The sequence below is a fragment of the Crocuta crocuta genome, unplaced genomic scaffold (assembly GCF_008692635.1).
Source record: "Crocuta crocuta isolate KB4526 unplaced genomic scaffold, BGI_CrCroc_1.0 scaffold367, whole genome shotgun sequence".
Taxonomy (NCBI): Eukaryota; Metazoa; Chordata; class Mammalia; order Carnivora; family Hyaenidae; genus Crocuta; species Crocuta crocuta.
The window spans coordinates 3377564-3393467 of NW_027527936.1; the positions used below are offsets into that span (position 1 = coordinate 3377564).

A 15904-nucleotide genomic window follows, 5' to 3' on the forward strand; every position below is an offset into this window, starting at 1 on the left:
GATCAATAGGGAGACCAGAAGGTACTTTCCAGTGTCCCTCTGACTCTCATGTCTTGGTCTTTCCCTTGTGCTTCTCAGGTGCTGGTACAGGGCTGCCTTTTGGACCCTTCTCAACGGGAGGTGTTCCTGCAGCAGGTATATGAACAGCTCTGTCTCTTTGAAGACAAGGTGGCCACCATGTTGCAGCAGCAGTATGACCCCCAGAGTCAGGTACGTGGGAGAGAAAGTAGGTGGAGGCCACTTAGAAGGAAGAGCTGTTAAGGGACAGAGAGGAGACAGGAAGGACAAGCCCCTGTACAAAGGGAAGAGAAGGCAGGGAAAGGGGCTAAGAGCCAGAGTGAGCCAAGGCTAGAAGTGCTAGTGAGTGCACACAGCAGGTTTCCTGCGGGAGGAGGAGGGCTCAGATAACATCCCCAAGACACACATTCTTTCTGGGAGAAAATGTGAAGACCGCTTGCTTGTCTCTTTTCAGTCCTAGATCTCCTCCCCTGATGGATCTGAGAAGGTGATTGTGGGTGGCTTTGATCTCTAGGATTTTGTTTGGTCCAGGATAAAGCTGGTTGAACTCGCTAGAATATACTTGGCTCATTCGTTTGGATATCCTAGAAGTAGCCAAGCAAATTAAGTCCTTTATGTCTGAAGACTTAATTCGATTGACATATAAAGTATTTCATAATCGTGTTAGGAAGATATGGGAAAGGGGCCATAAAAGGTGGAAAAGCCTGTTTCAGTATAATCTGTTGCTTTATCTGGTGCCAGACTCCTTGTCCACGTGAGCACATGCTAGGAGCACGAGCACAGTCAGGACTCGGCTGCATGGCAAGGGGCTGGGGTCCTCACAGGGTTAGGCCTGTCTGGCCTGGGCAGTGCTGGGCTGTAAATTCTGGCTTTGTTCTGAATGGGAGGGACAGTAATACCCTCTGACCCATTCTGTCTCATCTGCAATTTGGGGCAGGCAGAGGACCAGTCCCCAGACTCAGGGGAGCCCCCTGGCCGGAAGGTAGGAGTCTCCATGGTGACAGCTGACCTTGGGCTGGTCAGTATGATTCGTCAGGGCATCTTGGCACTGCAGTTGCTCCCCTCAAACTCTAGTGCAGGTCAGTAGAAGGACTTTTGGTGGGACTGGGGAAGCAGGAGGGTACGGGAAGGGGGCATTTGCAGTATAGATATAGGTTCCAGGGGACCAGTGGACCCAAGAGAAGAGGATCTGTCTCCTTGTGTGTAGACCATAAATGTGTTTGAGCGTATCTTTCAAGTACCCCTAGGTACACTGATAACCATCCAGGACCCTAATGGGAGGGAGTAGAGCTCCAAGGACATCACTTAGGAGACTGGGGTCCAGCACTCCGGAGGGCGAAGCAGGAGGGAAGGGAAGAAGGAAGGGTGTGGATCATAAAACACATCGGTTGGTAGACACTGAGGTCTGAAGGGCCTCATCAGTTGGATGCCCCCCTGTAGCTTTGATCTGGTCAGTGTCCCCAGGTCTGTCTGATCTTTCCCGCTCCAGGTATCATCGTGATCACAGATGGGGTGACCAGCGTCCCTGATGTTGCTGTCTGTGAGACATTGCTAAACCAGCTTCGCAGTGGCACCGTGGCTTGTTCCTTTGTGCAGGTGAGGACTCTCTAGAAAGGATGAGAGGGAAGTGTGGTGTATCACAAAGCCAGATATGCCTGGTTACTTTCTTACAGGTGATGATTTTCCACATAAAACCAATAACATAGTCACATGTGTGTCGGTGGGGGGAATAGGTGTCATGTCCAGAAGAGGGTAGGTGGCAGTGGTGGGAGGGGGCTCTCATCATCCTTAGGGTGTGGGGAGACAGCATGTTATAGTAAAAAAAGTGCAGAGTTTGAAATCTGACCGCCATTTCCAGCCTCATCTCCCCCATTAGATTAGTGATTACCGTTGTTTTTTTAAAAAATGTTTTATTTATTTCTGAGAGAGAGAGACAGCATGAGCAGGGAAGGGTCAGAGAGAGAGGGAAACACAGAATCTGAAACAGGTTCCAGGCTCTGAGCTAGCTGTCTGCACAGAGCCCGACACAGGGTTCGAACCCACGAACCACAAGATCATGACCTGAGCTGAAGCCGGACCCAGGCGCCCCTAGTAATTACGGTTTTGATTGCAAGGATCAGAAAACCCCAAAACTAGCTTAAGCAAAGGAATAGGAATATCCAGTGAACTACAGTCAGTTTGGATTGATGGACTGTAGGGTGGGAGGCAAAGCACTCTGGGAAATAAAGGCTGGAGGGTAGGCACTGGCCAGAACATGAAGAGCTAGTTCTGCTGTATTAAGGTATTTCAGCATAACTCTGGGTGATGCAAATAAGTACAAGGAAAGCCACTAGTTGGGTTTATGTTTTATAAAGCTCACTCTTGCCATTGCGTGAAATCAGAAGTGGAGGCAGGGAGGTTATTAATCGCAGTGGTCAATGTGAGAGAGGAGCTGGGCTTAAATTAGGGGAATAAAGGATAAGAGACAAGGGGATAGAATTGAGAAAATGAAGAGGTGGAGTCAGCATGACCTATGATTAGCAAGGTGTGAGGGGTGAGCAAGAAAGAGAGGTTAAGGATGTCTCTAAGTTCGTGACTCCAGTGGTGACTGGGTAGCCAGCAGAGCAAATGAGGAGAAGCAGCTGGGGTGGAGTGAGGACAAGATGATGGGTCCGGGTTTGTGCATGTTGCATTTGAGGCCCCTATGGGTCAATGGAATAGCCATTGAAAGCATCACCTTTGGGGTTAGGCGTACTTGGCCTGAATCCTGGCTCCACTTATTAGCCATGTGACATTGGGCACATCACCTGATTCTCGGTCAGATTCATTTGTAAGTGGAGATTATAATGGTGCCTGCTTCACTGGGTGCGACAATGCATTTAAAGTGCTCGGCAGAGTGCATAATTATGTAATAGACGGCTGCTATTCCTAGCAGTTAGCAGTTGGATATGCAGATCTGGTACTCAGGAGACAGCACCAGTTGAGAGAGTTAGAATTTGGCAGCCTACAGATGGTAATTGAGAAGAGAAGAGGGCCCCTGAAGAACCTTGAGGAATACCACTGTTTAAAGGTCTTTCATATGAAGAGGGCCCAGCAGAGAATGAAGGGAAATAATCAGACAAGAGCCAGGAGGTTCTCCTGTCAAAGAAGTCAGAGTTTGGGGAAGAAAGGAGTAGTTAATAGCGTGAGATGCAGCAGAAAGGTCATGTAAAATGAAGAATGAACGGTACCCTTTGGATTTGGTGATGAAGAGGTCACAGGGATCTTTTTCAGACCATTTCAGTGAAGAGGTAACAAGGGAAATGATTGCAGTGGATGGAAGAGTGGGTGGAAGAGAAGAAAGTGGAGACACGTGTTCATATAGGGAATTTGGCTGCTCAGATCAAGTGGGGGAGCAAGAGAGAGAATAGTAGCCAGAGGGAAGTGCAGGGTGGAAGAGACAGGTGCTTGGTTCTGTTGTTCTGTTTGGTTTTGCTTTTTAAAATGTTTATTTTTGAGAAAAAACATGAGTAAAAGCACGAGCAGGGGAGGGACAGAGAGCAAGGGGACAGAGGATCCCAAGCTGGCTCCATGCTGACAGCAGAGAGCCTGATGTGACACTCCAACTCATGAACCTTGAGATCATGACCTGTGCCAAAGTCTGACGCTTAACTGAGCCACCCAGGTGCCCCTGTTGTTTTGTTGTTTAAGTTAGAGACCAGCATGTTTCTAAGGAACCATGAGGAAGCAGAATTTGAAAATAAGGGAAAGGAAAGGAAACCTTGATAGAGTAAAGTCTCTAAATTGACAGGAGGGTGTTGGCTCAAGAGGTAGATCAAGGGACTCTTGGAGAGGAGAGTGTCCCTTCTTCTTTTGGAGCTAGAAGGATAGAAGTGGAGATGTAGATAAATTCTGGGGCGCCTGGGTGGCTCCATCGGTTGAGCGTCTGACTTCAGCTTAGGTCATGATTGCACAGTTCGTGTGTTCGAGCCCCCCGCGTCGGGCTCTGTGCTGATGGCTAGCTCGGAGCCTGGAGCCTGCTTCAGATTCTGCATCTCCCTCTCTCTCTGACCCTCCCCTGTTCACACTGTCTTTCTCTCTCTCTTAGAAATAAACAAAACACTTAAAAAAAAAAAAAAAAGATGTAGATAAATTCTGCCAAGGGCCTCTGGTCCCTCGCTGAAGGAGAAGGGGAGGGTGAGTACTGTGAGGGAGGCCAGAGTTGGGAGAACAGGATTGAGGACAGCCTCAAAGGACTTGCTGGGTTGGTGTCAATATGTTCTGATGTGGTGCCAGCCTATACAACAGTGCACTTTTATCCATTTGGAATCCAGGTATAGAGGTTGTGATACTAGTTGGGCTTTTAAGGGGGAAGAGGAGTAAAGTCAAGCGAGCCAGGGATAGACTTGGAGAGAGTACAGGTTCAAGGGCTGGCAGTCTTAATGAGGTCAAAGAATAGGAGAAGGATGGAAGGAATCCAAAGGGATAAAATTGTGTGTAATCATAGGATGTGGCAATTGAAATTGCAAACATAAAGTGGTTCCAAGTGAAGCCAAGGGCCAGTATGTAGGCAGCAGGCAACTGAGTAGAATAGAGTTAGTTTCTGGAGATGAAGGTTCAGGAACTGAGAGGCCAGAGGTGTGAATGAACTTTCTAGAGGAGGTCTGTCACCATTTTCAGTAAAGGGCCAGCTAGTCAGTATTTTAAGCTTTGCTGGCCATATGGATGTCACAACTACTCAGCTCTGCTCTTACAGTATCAAAGCAGTCATAGACAAGATGAATGGGAATGGCTGCTCTCCAATAAAACTTTATTTACCAAAACAGCTGATGTGCTAGATTTGGCCCACATGTTATATGTGGCTTGTGAATCTCTGATCAACAGGCTTTGGATTCAAAATATGGTCCATGTACCAGCAGCATTGGCATCACCAGGGAGCTTGTTAGGAATGGAAAATCTTAGGCCCATCTTAGACCTACTACAATTTAACAAAATCCATTTTGTTAGAAACAGTGATGTCTTTTGGATGCTAACAGGAAGGCGGCGAACCATTTGTTTTTGTCTTTTTTATTTTTTTAAGTGTTTTTTTTTAATGTTTTATTTATTTGTGAGAGAGAGACAGAGAGAGAGATTGGGACAGCATGAGCAGGGGAGGGTCAGAGAGAGAGAGGGAGACACAGAATCCGAAACAGGCTCCAGGCTCTGAGCTAGCTGTCAGCACAGAGCCTGATGCGGGGCTTGAACCCATGAACCGTGAGATCATGACCTGAGCTGAAGTTGGATGCTCAACAGACTGAGCCACCCAGGTGCCCCCGGTGAACCATTCCTCACAGCCTTTAGTGAGTGGTGCAGTCTGGTGTTTGATGTTCTGAAGAAGGACATGGCCAGATCGCATGGGCTTCAGACAGGGGCCTGGGGAAGGAAAGTTGCAGAGCAGTGGTCTGTCCTAGGGGAATACTGACCCTCTTCCCACTCTGTGGTCTGGGGGATGGGCACAGCCACCCAGGCCACCACTACTGCTTCTTTGTACTTCCTTCTCAGATGCCTCTTTGATGCCTCTAATTCCTCATTTTCTCTAGGTGGGAGGAGTTTACTCTTACGACTGCAGTTTTGGCCACGTGCCCAATGTGGAATTGATGAAGTTCATCGCAATGGCCACATTTGGTTCCTACCTGTCCACTTGCCCTGAGCCGGAACCCGGCAGCCTGGGTCTGACTGTCTACCACCGGGCCTTTCTCCTCTATTCCTTCCTGCGCAGTGGGGAAGCCCTGAACCCCGAGTATTACTGTGGTGAGGGGCAGGCTGGGGCAAGGGCAGGGCGTGGGGAGGGGGTGGGCAGGGGAGTGTAGCATAGACCCAGAGGTGATTCGGGAATGGGTGGAGGGTTCTGGTCCCTTGGGGACTGAGCACGTGCCAGGGGCTGACTGTTCTGACGCTCTTCTCTTCCCGGGTTTCAGCGTAGCCCCTCCTCCTAGATCTGTGTCGGCTCACAGATGCCCCTTGTCCATTCTTGCTGGTCTTCTAGGCTCTCAGCACCGCTTATTTAATGAGCACCTGGTCTCCGCAAGCAGCAACCCTGCCTTGGCCCTGCGCCGGAAGAAGCACACTGAGAAGGAGGTCCCAGCTGACCTGGTCAGCACTGTGTCTGTTCGGCTTCGAGAGGGCTACAGTGTTCGAGAAGTCACCCTGGCCAAAGGTAAGGGTCACTAGGCCCTGCCATGTCGTACGAGGGTCAGACCTGCTGGGCAAAGCAGAAGCCACCTTGGTATCACACGTGAGATTCTGCTTGTCATTTGAGACACGTGGGTTCTGAGTTGCCTTCGGGACTTGGTCTTCTTAGCATTTAGCTTCCCAATTCCATCTCCTTTGCCAGAGGGGAGTCAGCTGAGGGTAGTGTGGTGTCCTGAACTTGGCTCTGCTTTCAGATCACTCCTGTAAACTTCTGTTTGTGGCAGTTGATAGGCTCTAGGCCTGAAATCTCTGGAACCATGCTTGGAACCTTTAGCCAGGCTAGAGTTCCGTGAGGTAGGTGGGGTTTTTGGATAGAACTCAGTCCCAGGCTGGAGTCCTGTGCCTTCTTCCCCTGAGTAGCCTCCCGCTTCCCCTGAAGGAGGGTCTCAGCTGGAGGTGAAGCTGGTGCTGCTGTGGAAACACAACATGCGCATTGAGTATGTTGCTGTGGCGCCCTGGCCCCTGGAGCCCGATGGCCCTCGAGGAACCCGGGTGGAAGTGACAATGGAAGGCGGCTATGACATTCTGCATGATGTGTCCTGTGCGCTAAGGCAACCCATTCGCTCGCTCTATCGTACCCATGTCATCCGGCGGTTCTGGAACACGTTACAGAGGTGAGGGAGGTCACCGCTCAGCAATGCCATTTGTTGCGTGGGAGGGACAGCGGTGTGAAACTGGGAGCTGGTCCCCCTGGGGACCAGGCTCGTGTCCAGGGTCCCAGGTGCCCCCGGCACTGCCTTCCTCTGTACCCGCTGGAGTCAGGTGTGGCTCAGGGCTGGCCCTTGTTCTGCAGCATTAACCAGACGGACCAGATGCTGGCTCACCTTCAGTCCTTCTCTTCGGTCCCAGAGCACTTCACACTTCCTGACAGCACCAAGAGTGGGGTGCCACTCTTCTATATCCCTCCTGGCTCCACCACCCCGGTGAGTGGCCCGGAGGCTTGGGGTGTCCGCCGCAGTCCCTGCCCGTGTTGGATTGGCACAGCTCCTGGAGCCCGGAGCCACCTTCTCTTTTCCTTTCCTCAAGTGTGGGGCACCTAGACCAGAATTCTAAGCTTTAGCCTTGAGAGCAGTTCTCCCTCCTTCCAAGTTCCTGGCAGAGAAGGATCTGTAGAGAGACGCTGTCCTCAACAGACCACGGGTGTCAGAGGTAAAGACATGGAGACGGTGTAGGTGGTGGCGTCCCGGCTGACTGAAACCCTTGCCCCATCTCCATGTGGCATACTCTGGCCTCCCCTGGCATCTGCACTCATTTTCCACCAGTGCCAGCCACCCTCAACTGCATCTCCTGAAGACCATAGCTGCCCTGGTCCTGTGCTTACTTCACACTCAGCCCCCAGTTGTCAGCCTTGCACTGAGAGGCGGGGGTTTATGCTGGCACGCGGTGGCCTCATCCCGAGTTCCTCCCATCATTTAGCGGCCTTCCTCTTAAGTCAGTGACAGAAATGTGGCAGGCTCCATCCTTTGCCTGGATTTAGCTCTAAGGGGCTACGTAGTCTGTTTCTGAGTGCATCCTAATCTGGGCTTCGTACTGGAGGCCTCTGTTTTTCACTTCTGTCTCAGGTTGGGCTCTCAGTTCCTTTAGCTATAAACCAGTGTTCTCTCTGACCCCCCGGGCCCCATGGTCCTGTTCGCTGTTTGGAGGTGTTGCCCTCTTTGTCCACGAGTGCTCCTATAGGACAGGCCTTCCTGTCCCCAGGTGCTGTCCCTGCAGCACAGCGGGTCTGACTCATCCCATGCCCAGTTTGCTGCTTACTGGAAGCCAGTGCTGTCCATGGATGCTAATTCATGGCAGCGGTGGCTGCACATGCATCGCCTAGTGCTGATCCTGGAGCATGACACGTGAGTACCCTCCATGGGCTGAGGGGGCACAGGGTGGTGGGAAAGGGGACTAGCAGGTAAACCCTCACCTTTAGCCAAGAAAAACTGATCCTTTCCTGGTCTTCCTGCTCATCCACCCCCACATTCCCAGATAGCACCTAGAAGAGAGGTAGCAATCCATTCCTTGCCCCCAGGCTTGGGGCTGCAAGGTGTGACCTCTGTGCGCACCCCTCTTCCAGACCGATCCCCAAGCACTTGCACACTCCCGGCAGCAATGGGCGCTACAGCACCGTGCAATGCAGGATCTCGCACTCCTCGCTGACCTCTCTGCTTCGGGACTGGAGCAGCTTCGTGCTGGTCGAGGGCTATTCCTATGTGAAGCTGCTCTCCAGGTAGGCAAAATGATGTCCCCTCGCTCCTCCCCCTCCGCTGCATCCTGTGCCTCTTCCTCTGACCCCAGACCTCACCCTGACTTCTCAACCCACTTACTCCCAGCCTAGGGCTGCTTACTCACCCCCATTTCTCCCTAGTGCCCCAGACCAGCCCCCCTCCTCCTTCTACATGGTCCGCATCATTTCCAAGGCCCCATGCATGGTCCTTCGTCTGGGTTTTCCCATCGGCACACCAGCCCAGGCCCGGCACAAGGTAAGTTGGGCCCTCCCTGACTCCCAGACCTAGGAACCCTGTAGAGTGGACTAGCTCCTTCCCCCCCAAACTGCACAGGGCCAGGGCCAGTGGAGAGAGGGGCCCCCAGGCCAAGGAATTCTTGGAGTAGAGGGCTGTCTCACTTTATCTGGGGATCCCTTCTCCCAGATCTATAGGAGATGGGGTTAGGAGGATCTGATCACATTTCTCCCCAGATTGTGTCAGACTTGCGGGAAGAGATTCTGCGGCTGCGTTTCCCCCACCGGGTGCAAAGCAAGGAGCCAACCCCTAAGGTCAAACGGAAGGGACTGGGGGGTGTTGGTGGGGGCAGCTCTCCCTCCAAGTCCCCCCCCATGCTGGGCCCACAGCAGGCCCTGTCTGACCGGCCCTGCCTTGTGGTGCTGCATAAGCCTCTGGACAAGCTGCTCATCAGGTTGGTGTAGAGGCTGGGGCCTACGGGACACGTGGGAAGTCTGGGGCTTAGCTTCGTATGAGCAGAGATCGAGTGGTTGCCTCCATCGCCCAGGTATGAGAAGCTGCCCCTGGACTACCGGGCACCCTTCTTACTGACGCTGGAGCCACCAGGGCCACTGCCGTTGGTGTCGGGCCGTTCAGCCTCCTCTAGCCTAGCATCGCTGTCCCGCTACCTCTACCACCAGCGCTGGCTCTGGAGCATCCCTTCGGGCCTGGCACCCGCACTGCCGCTCAGCGCTATCGCGCAGCTCCTCTCCGTCCTCACCGAGTACGTTACCCAAACCTGACCAGGCAGCTTGGGGCAGGGAGAGAGCCAGCGTAGACTCTGGGTTTGGCTGCTGGCAGAAAGCCTGAGTCAGGCCGCGTCCATCTCTGAGCCTCTGTGCCGCCGCTGCTCTGCATAGGATTTAGCACAGAGCAGCACCTGCTGCTGCCCTCCCCCGCCTCTCTCCCGGGCCTGTTCACTTTGGCCTGTGCAGCTAGAGACATTGCCCCTGAGGCACCAGTAGTCTGAGCAGGGCTGTCAGCACACAGGTCTGCTCGGACAGCTGCCAGGAGGTGGGCACATAAGTGGCATGGGGGCGAGGGGATGGACTCTGAGCGCGTCTCTCCCTTCTCATCCTGTCCCCACCCCCGCCTTTATGGGGCTTCAGAGTCCGACTGTCGGAAGGGTTCCACTTTGCCTGCAGTGGGGAAGGAATCATCAACATGGTCCTGGAGCTTCCGATTCAGGTGTGTGCCATCCCTTGTGACACCTCCCCATTGGAGGAACGCTTGCCTCTGAGCTGTGTTGGGGCTGCTGGAAACTGCCTTGTGGAGACCCTGCAGCCAGAGGACCCAGAGCCTGAGGCCAGTCCCAGGACAATGTGGCAAGAGGCTAGAGTCCTGGGAGCCAGAGCTGGGCCAGGCCAGGCCTCTGGCTTGGCTGAGGTTTACCCAAGATCTCCCATTCTGCCTCCAGAACGAGCCCCTGGGGCAGGCTGCAGGCGAGGAGAGGCACACGTGTGTTGTCCAGTACATCCTCTTCCCCCCACACTCTACCTCCACCAAAGACAGGTGAGGCTGCCTCTCCACATTCCCCCTTCCCCCTCCTGCCCCTGAAGTTCATCTCCCGGGCTGCTAGAGAGTCAGGGTAGGGGTGCGGTTTGTATCTTTTTTTTTTTTTTTAAGTTTATTTGTGGGGGGGGGGGGCATGGGGGGAAGAGAGAGAGAGAGAGAGAGAGAGAGAGAATCCCAAGCAGGCTCCACACTGTCAGTGCAGAGCCCAATGCTGGGCTCGATCTCACAAGATCGTGACCTGAGCCAAAATCAAGAGTCTGATGCTTAACCGACTGAGCCACCCAGGCGCCCCATTAGATGCTTCATCAGGCAGACGCGGACCTGGAGAGGCCACACGCAAATTGTGTTCACCTGTGTGCCCTCCGTGAACTGACCCCCTGCCACTCTGTTGTGGATTGGACTCTGCTCTGCCAGACTCAGGGCTCCTCCTCCTTTAGNCCTGAGCCACCCAGGTGCCCCATTAGATGCTTCATCAGGCAGACGCGGGCCTGGAGAGGCCACACGCAAATTGTGTTCACCTGTGTGCCCTCCGTGAACTGACCCCCTGCCACTCTGTTGTGGATTGGACTCTGCTCTGCCAGACTCAGGGCTCCTCCTCCTTTAGCTTCTCAACAGATGATGACAATGATGTGGAGGTGGAGGCCCTGGAAGGAGACTCAGAGCTCCACCTTGTCACCGAGGTGTGGGTAGAGCCGCAGTATGGGCGAGTGGGGCCTGGCCCTGAGAGCTGGAAGCACCTGCGGGATCTGACATACCCTGAGATCCCTCGAGCCGTGAGTGACACCTGAAGCACCCACACCTTAGCGTGTTAGCTGCCATCCCTCCGGAGTACCACGGCCTGGGGCTCCCTGGTCCCTCTGAGTCTCTGCGTTCTGCGTGCCTGTGACTGTGTGGGCTTCCTTGAGAGCTGGACCCAGAGTCCTCTGGGCTAGGACAGGCTGACCCCTGACCTCTGCTCTTTGTCCCCTAGCTCCACCCTCGGGATGTTGCCTGCATAGGCTCCATGCTGAGCTTTGAATACCTGATACAGCTGTGCCAGAGCAAGGAATGGAGCCCCCTGCCCCCAGAGCCAAGGGTCTCTGATGGTCAGTGGGGAAGGGGCTATCAGGGTGGAGCAGGAAAGTGTGTGGGGAGAAGGCAACCATAGCCGGGAGTCCAGGTCTCACCATGGGTATTGTCCTTCCTCCCTGCCTCCTAGGATTGGACCAGGGAGGAGATTCCTGTGTCCACGAGATCCCTTTCCATTTTGACCTAATGGGACTGTTGCCTCAGTGTCAGCAGCTCCAGATGTTCTTCCTTCTGCTTTCTAGAGGTGGGTGAGAACTTCGTACTCACTCACCCACACGTAGAGGGACAGCAAGCGTGGGGGTGTTAGGGCCTGGAGAGCAGATGAGTCTGCCAACAGACAGCACGTTGGGGCAGGAGGAGGCTTGGATGCTGTAGGAGGGCTGCCGTGGTCAGGGCTGAGCCAGGGTGCTGGGCAGCAGGAGGCTCTTGGTGCTGAGCTGAGTGTATGTCGGGCAGAGCCAGAGGGCGTCCCTCTCGCCGAGGGGCCCTGTCCCGCCAACGACATGGTGCTGTGCCTGCTGCACAGCTGCCTGGGGCAGGAGCTGAGTGACCGGGAGATCCCGCTGACCACTGCTGACCAGGCCGCCTTCTTGAGTGAGGTGCTGCGGCGGACCCGCCACGGTCCAGGTGAGCTCCCACCTCTTTCCCAAACAGCACACTCCGGCCCAGCCCCTTTCCCCACCCCTCAGGGGGCTTCTGTCTTTGGGTTTTGGCCTCCCCGTCTCTTCACCTCAGAGCCCTGCCTCTCTGCTGGCCCTGCTCTCTTCCACCCACCTCTACCCCCATTGTAGGTCTGGAGGAGCCACCAGTGGGGGACCATGGGGTCCCAAAGGATCAAGCAGTTGGCAGCGCCCAGGCCACTGGAGACCCAGCGCCTCCTCCCCTGGTCAGCACTGATTTGTCTCCTTGAGCCCCTTTTCACACTGATATCCTTCTGTTACCACATATTCATGCCCCAACTCTATCACCGGGGATACTGAATGCCTCCTGCCAGGGACAGGGTACTGTGTTCCCCTTGGCCCTGCATCCTGCACTCTCTACCTACGGCTGTGCTCTAGGGGGGAGGGAGGGAGCAGGAGCGAGGCCGTCCCTTACCTATTGTTCTGATTTTCTGTCTTAAAGGTTGTAGGCCCTCCTGAGACCCTGAAGCCTTTCATCTCTACCCATTGCCCTCAGTGGCGCTGCTATGCAAGGCTTGTGACTCCGCAGCATGTGTTTCTGACTTTCCTCCCAGCTGCCTTCTCAGGTACCACCCACTGGCCTTCACCATTAGCCTCAGATACAAACCCCTCTCCTTCCTCACCAGCCTGCCCGGCAGCTCTAATTTATGTGTCTCCTTTCCTCTTCAGATGTCCAGCATCTGGCTGCCTGTGGCCTGGAGGGACCCTCTCAAGAGGAGACAAAGCCTAAGTTTGGGGATTGGAGCGGGGCCCCCAGCCTGAAAGATGTGGGAGGAACTGGGGCGAGGGCTACAAAGGCCCAGGTCCCCACGCTCAGTGTCACCCCAGCTGGTGGTAAGGCTGCTGACTCTGAAGTCAGTTAAGCGGGCTCAGGATTGTGAACAAATAGGAGGCTTGGAGACCATGTGACACCTCCTCCCACAGATACTGCCCAGGATCCAGGAGACCTAAGCCCACCTTTCCGTCGGGACGTGCAGGCTTACATTGGGCGTCAGGCTCCGCAGACGGAGGGAGCAGATGGTCCCCGCATCCGGTGTCCTGTGTACATCTACAGCTGCGCCCTGGAAGCGCTGAGGGAGCAGATGGTTGGCCTGCAACCCCCTCAGGCCCCCCGAGACCTCACCTTCCGGTGAGTACCCTCAACGTGGACCTTGGTCCTCCCCTACGTGTGGCTCCCAGCCAAGGCTCGCGACCAGTCAGGGGTATGGACAGGCAGGTTGACGATCCATGGCCGGAACTCAGTTTCTTAGTCATGTCCTGCCGGCTCCTTGCTCCGCTTCCTTCAGCAAATCAAGTGAACTTGCTAGGCTGTGAATACATTCAGTAGGGGTGTACAGACCATCCAGCGGAGTGGGGGTGGATGGTGACTCAGAGATGTCACTTGGGAGAGCTGGCCAAGCTCTCTCTTTGCTCCTGTTCCTAGGACTCAGTTCCTTGACCAGCCTGCCCCATCCTCAGTCTGGATGGAGCCCAGGTACAAGGAGGCAGCCAACCACTGTGCCTTGCTACAGGAGCATGCTCAGCGATGCTACGTCCGTGGTGAGGAGGGGGCCGCAGGAGGGAGCCTCAGGGAGGAGTGGGGCTTCACAGGATTACGGGGATGGGGACTGGAGAGGCCAATCCAGCCGTGGCCCCTTCCGCTCCCTCAGGACTGTTCCGGAGTCTGCAGCAAGCACAGAGCGTCACCTCACAGGACTTGCTGATAGCGGTAGATGCCTGTGAGGAGCTACTACAGGAAGTAGACATTACGCCTTTCCTGCTTGCACTGTGTGGCCACACTCGGGTGTTGCCTCAGGCGCCCCCAAGCCCTGGGCCTCTTAGCCCTGGACCTTTCAGCAGCAGCATCGAGGAGGGCCCCGAGCCTCGGGAACGAGCCATCCTGGCTTCTGAGTCCAGGTTAGGATTGTCCCTGAATCATGTGTCAGGGGTACACAAAGCCCCCGTAAACCGAGACCTTCCCTTCGGGGGGAACGGCCAGGCACAGTCATGCCCACATGCCATGGAGGCAGGTGCTTTGACTCTGGCTTCCTGCTCCCGCCCAGGCTGCTTTCTCCCATTTGGCATAGACCTCGGGCTCCTCCCCGTCTCTTCTGTTCTGGTGTGGAGTGTTGAGTGGGGTTAGGGGTAGGGAGTTGCCAGTCGCCCTCAGTGAAAGCAGAAGCTTGTTCTAAGGACATTCGTACAACAGTAATAATCCCCAGAACCCCTCTGTGAGTTTCACAGAATGTTGACCTCACTGCTGAGTCCCCAGCTCACCGGAGGGGCCCAGCAGGTCCCTGAAGGGAGAAAGACAAGCGGATAGACGGCTGTGTCTGGCATCTGCCGTCCTTCCGTGCCCTCTGCGTATTAGCATGAGGGAAGCAGCAGACGCAGAGGGAGCGGTGTGGTAAGGACACCCAGGTCCGTGCTGCAGCCTGGTTCCCTGTCTGGAGCCCTAGGTCCTCCAAGCTTCATGGCCCGAAATCAGTGCATCTTCTTCCCACCAAACCTTGCTTCACCTGTGTTCTCCTTCTGTGGGAATGAGATCTGACCCAGTGGTCCGAGTCAGAAAACTGGGAGTCATCTGTACTCATTCCTCTGTGTCACAGAAATGTCCAGTTGTTAACAAACGCGGAGGTCTGAGCCAAAATGGGTTGGCTGGTTCTCCTTGCCTCTTCCACTGCCCATGCCATTGTGCTGAGCACCCTGGCTAGAGACAGGTGTGGGCTGTGCCTAGTAAGGGAGCAGCTTCCTCCAGGACTCGCTGGTTCTTGACACCTCAGTGCCCTTCACTCTCTCCCTAACCACTCAGCATAGAGACCGAGGACCTCAGCGAGCCTGAGTTTCAGAGCAGCCGTGTCCCCGGGATTCCAGACCCTAGCCTGGAGATCTCTCTGACAGACGTCTGCCAGCTGCGAGGAGAGGCACATGATGCCCTTCATAGCCTTATCCAGGTGGGACACTTCGTGGGGGCAGAAGAGGGGTGGAGCCCTGCCTGCACCAGGGTTCAGTGTTCTCTCCTGGGGTAGGGGTGCATAGGTGTCCATTCTAGGGTAGGGGATAGTGTTCAGCTGAGGGCTGGCTGACATAGCAGCCTCTTTCTAACCCCAAAACAGGAGAAGTTCCTGGAAATCAGTGGTCTCCACTTCCGCACAGTGCCCTCCAATCCCCACTACTTCTTCTATTGTCCTCCATCCAGCAGGCGAGAGGTGAGTGGCTTCCTCCCTCATACCCCTGACCTGTAGCCCCAGAGGCCCCAGTGGGCCCACCCAGATCCTCTAGACTCTTGGCTCCGTGAGGCCCAAGAACCAGATGTGGTTCTTGTCCTGCATTGGATAAACCTCTCTTTGTTTTGTTCAGGATGAGGGCCCCCGGGACACAGTAGACAGAAAAGTCAGTGACCTGGAGTTTTCAGAGGCTGAGCTCATAGGAGAAGAAGGTGTGTGGAAGGTGTGAGCTCATAGGAAGAAGGTGTGGCTGCTTACAGCCAAGATTTGGGGCCCTCTGCTGCCACCGCTCCCATTAACCACACGACATGCCTCCATGTCTAGGAGACACAGCCTGCTGTGTGGTCACTGAGAGTGACCCAGAGCTAGAGGTGGAATATCGCGAGAGCCGTGAACCGGACCTGGGACCGGCTGGGCTTGACTCGGCCTCGCTGTCAGATGCAGACACTGTGAACCCTGACGAGGACTCCTTCAGTATCTTGGGGGGTGACTCGCCAACTGGGCCTGAGAGCCTGGTGCATGACCTGCCACCGCTCTTCCTGCACCTCACATGCTCCGTGCGGCTGCGTGGGCAGCACAGCTCGGTACCTGTGTGTAGCCTGCCCACCTGCCTGGGTGAGTCTGGGGTGCCCAGGGCAGGGCCAGGTCCCAGGACTGTCTGCCTGTCTGTCTGTGGGCAGATGTAACTCACCAGCACTGAGAACCTGAAGTCTGTGCTTGTCCCCAGGCTCCAGCAACGCCTGAC

The 15904-nt window shown here is 55.0% G+C and overlaps 1 protein-coding gene across 1 annotated transcript in view; it reads left to right on the forward strand.

Annotated features, from left to right (window-relative positions):
* Positions 1-15904, forward strand: part of SZT2 (SZT2 subunit of KICSTOR complex) — a 51628-nt gene that overhangs the window by 15055 nt on the left and 20669 nt on the right. Inside the window, exons 5-32 of the mRNA XM_077752035.1 lie at positions 79-210; positions 956-1097; positions 1508-1614; positions 5556-5766; positions 6002-6172; positions 6587-6821; positions 7001-7130; positions 7906-8048; positions 8267-8419; positions 8558-8672; positions 8888-9105; positions 9199-9414; positions 9800-9878; positions 10108-10202; positions 10810-10978; positions 11176-11290; positions 11404-11517; positions 11730-11900; positions 12065-12159; positions 12396-12519; positions 12623-12787; positions 12878-13082; positions 13377-13492; positions 13603-13849; positions 14745-14886; positions 15049-15141; positions 15293-15371; positions 15484-15774. Of these exons, the coding sequence (XP_077608161.1) occupies positions 79-210; positions 956-1097; positions 1508-1614; positions 5556-5766; positions 6002-6172; positions 6587-6821; positions 7001-7130; positions 7906-8048; positions 8267-8419; positions 8558-8672; positions 8888-9105; positions 9199-9414; positions 9800-9878; positions 10108-10202; positions 10810-10978; positions 11176-11290; positions 11404-11517; positions 11730-11900; positions 12065-12159; positions 12396-12519; positions 12623-12787; positions 12878-13082; positions 13377-13492; positions 13603-13849; positions 14745-14886; positions 15049-15141; positions 15293-15371; positions 15484-15774 (4273 nt within the window). The remainder of the gene's footprint in view (positions 1-78; positions 211-955; positions 1098-1507; positions 1615-5555; positions 5767-6001; positions 6173-6586; positions 6822-7000; positions 7131-7905; positions 8049-8266; positions 8420-8557; positions 8673-8887; positions 9106-9198; positions 9415-9799; positions 9879-10107; positions 10203-10809; positions 10979-11175; positions 11291-11403; positions 11518-11729; positions 11901-12064; positions 12160-12395; positions 12520-12622; positions 12788-12877; positions 13083-13376; positions 13493-13602; positions 13850-14744; positions 14887-15048; positions 15142-15292; positions 15372-15483; positions 15775-15904) is intronic.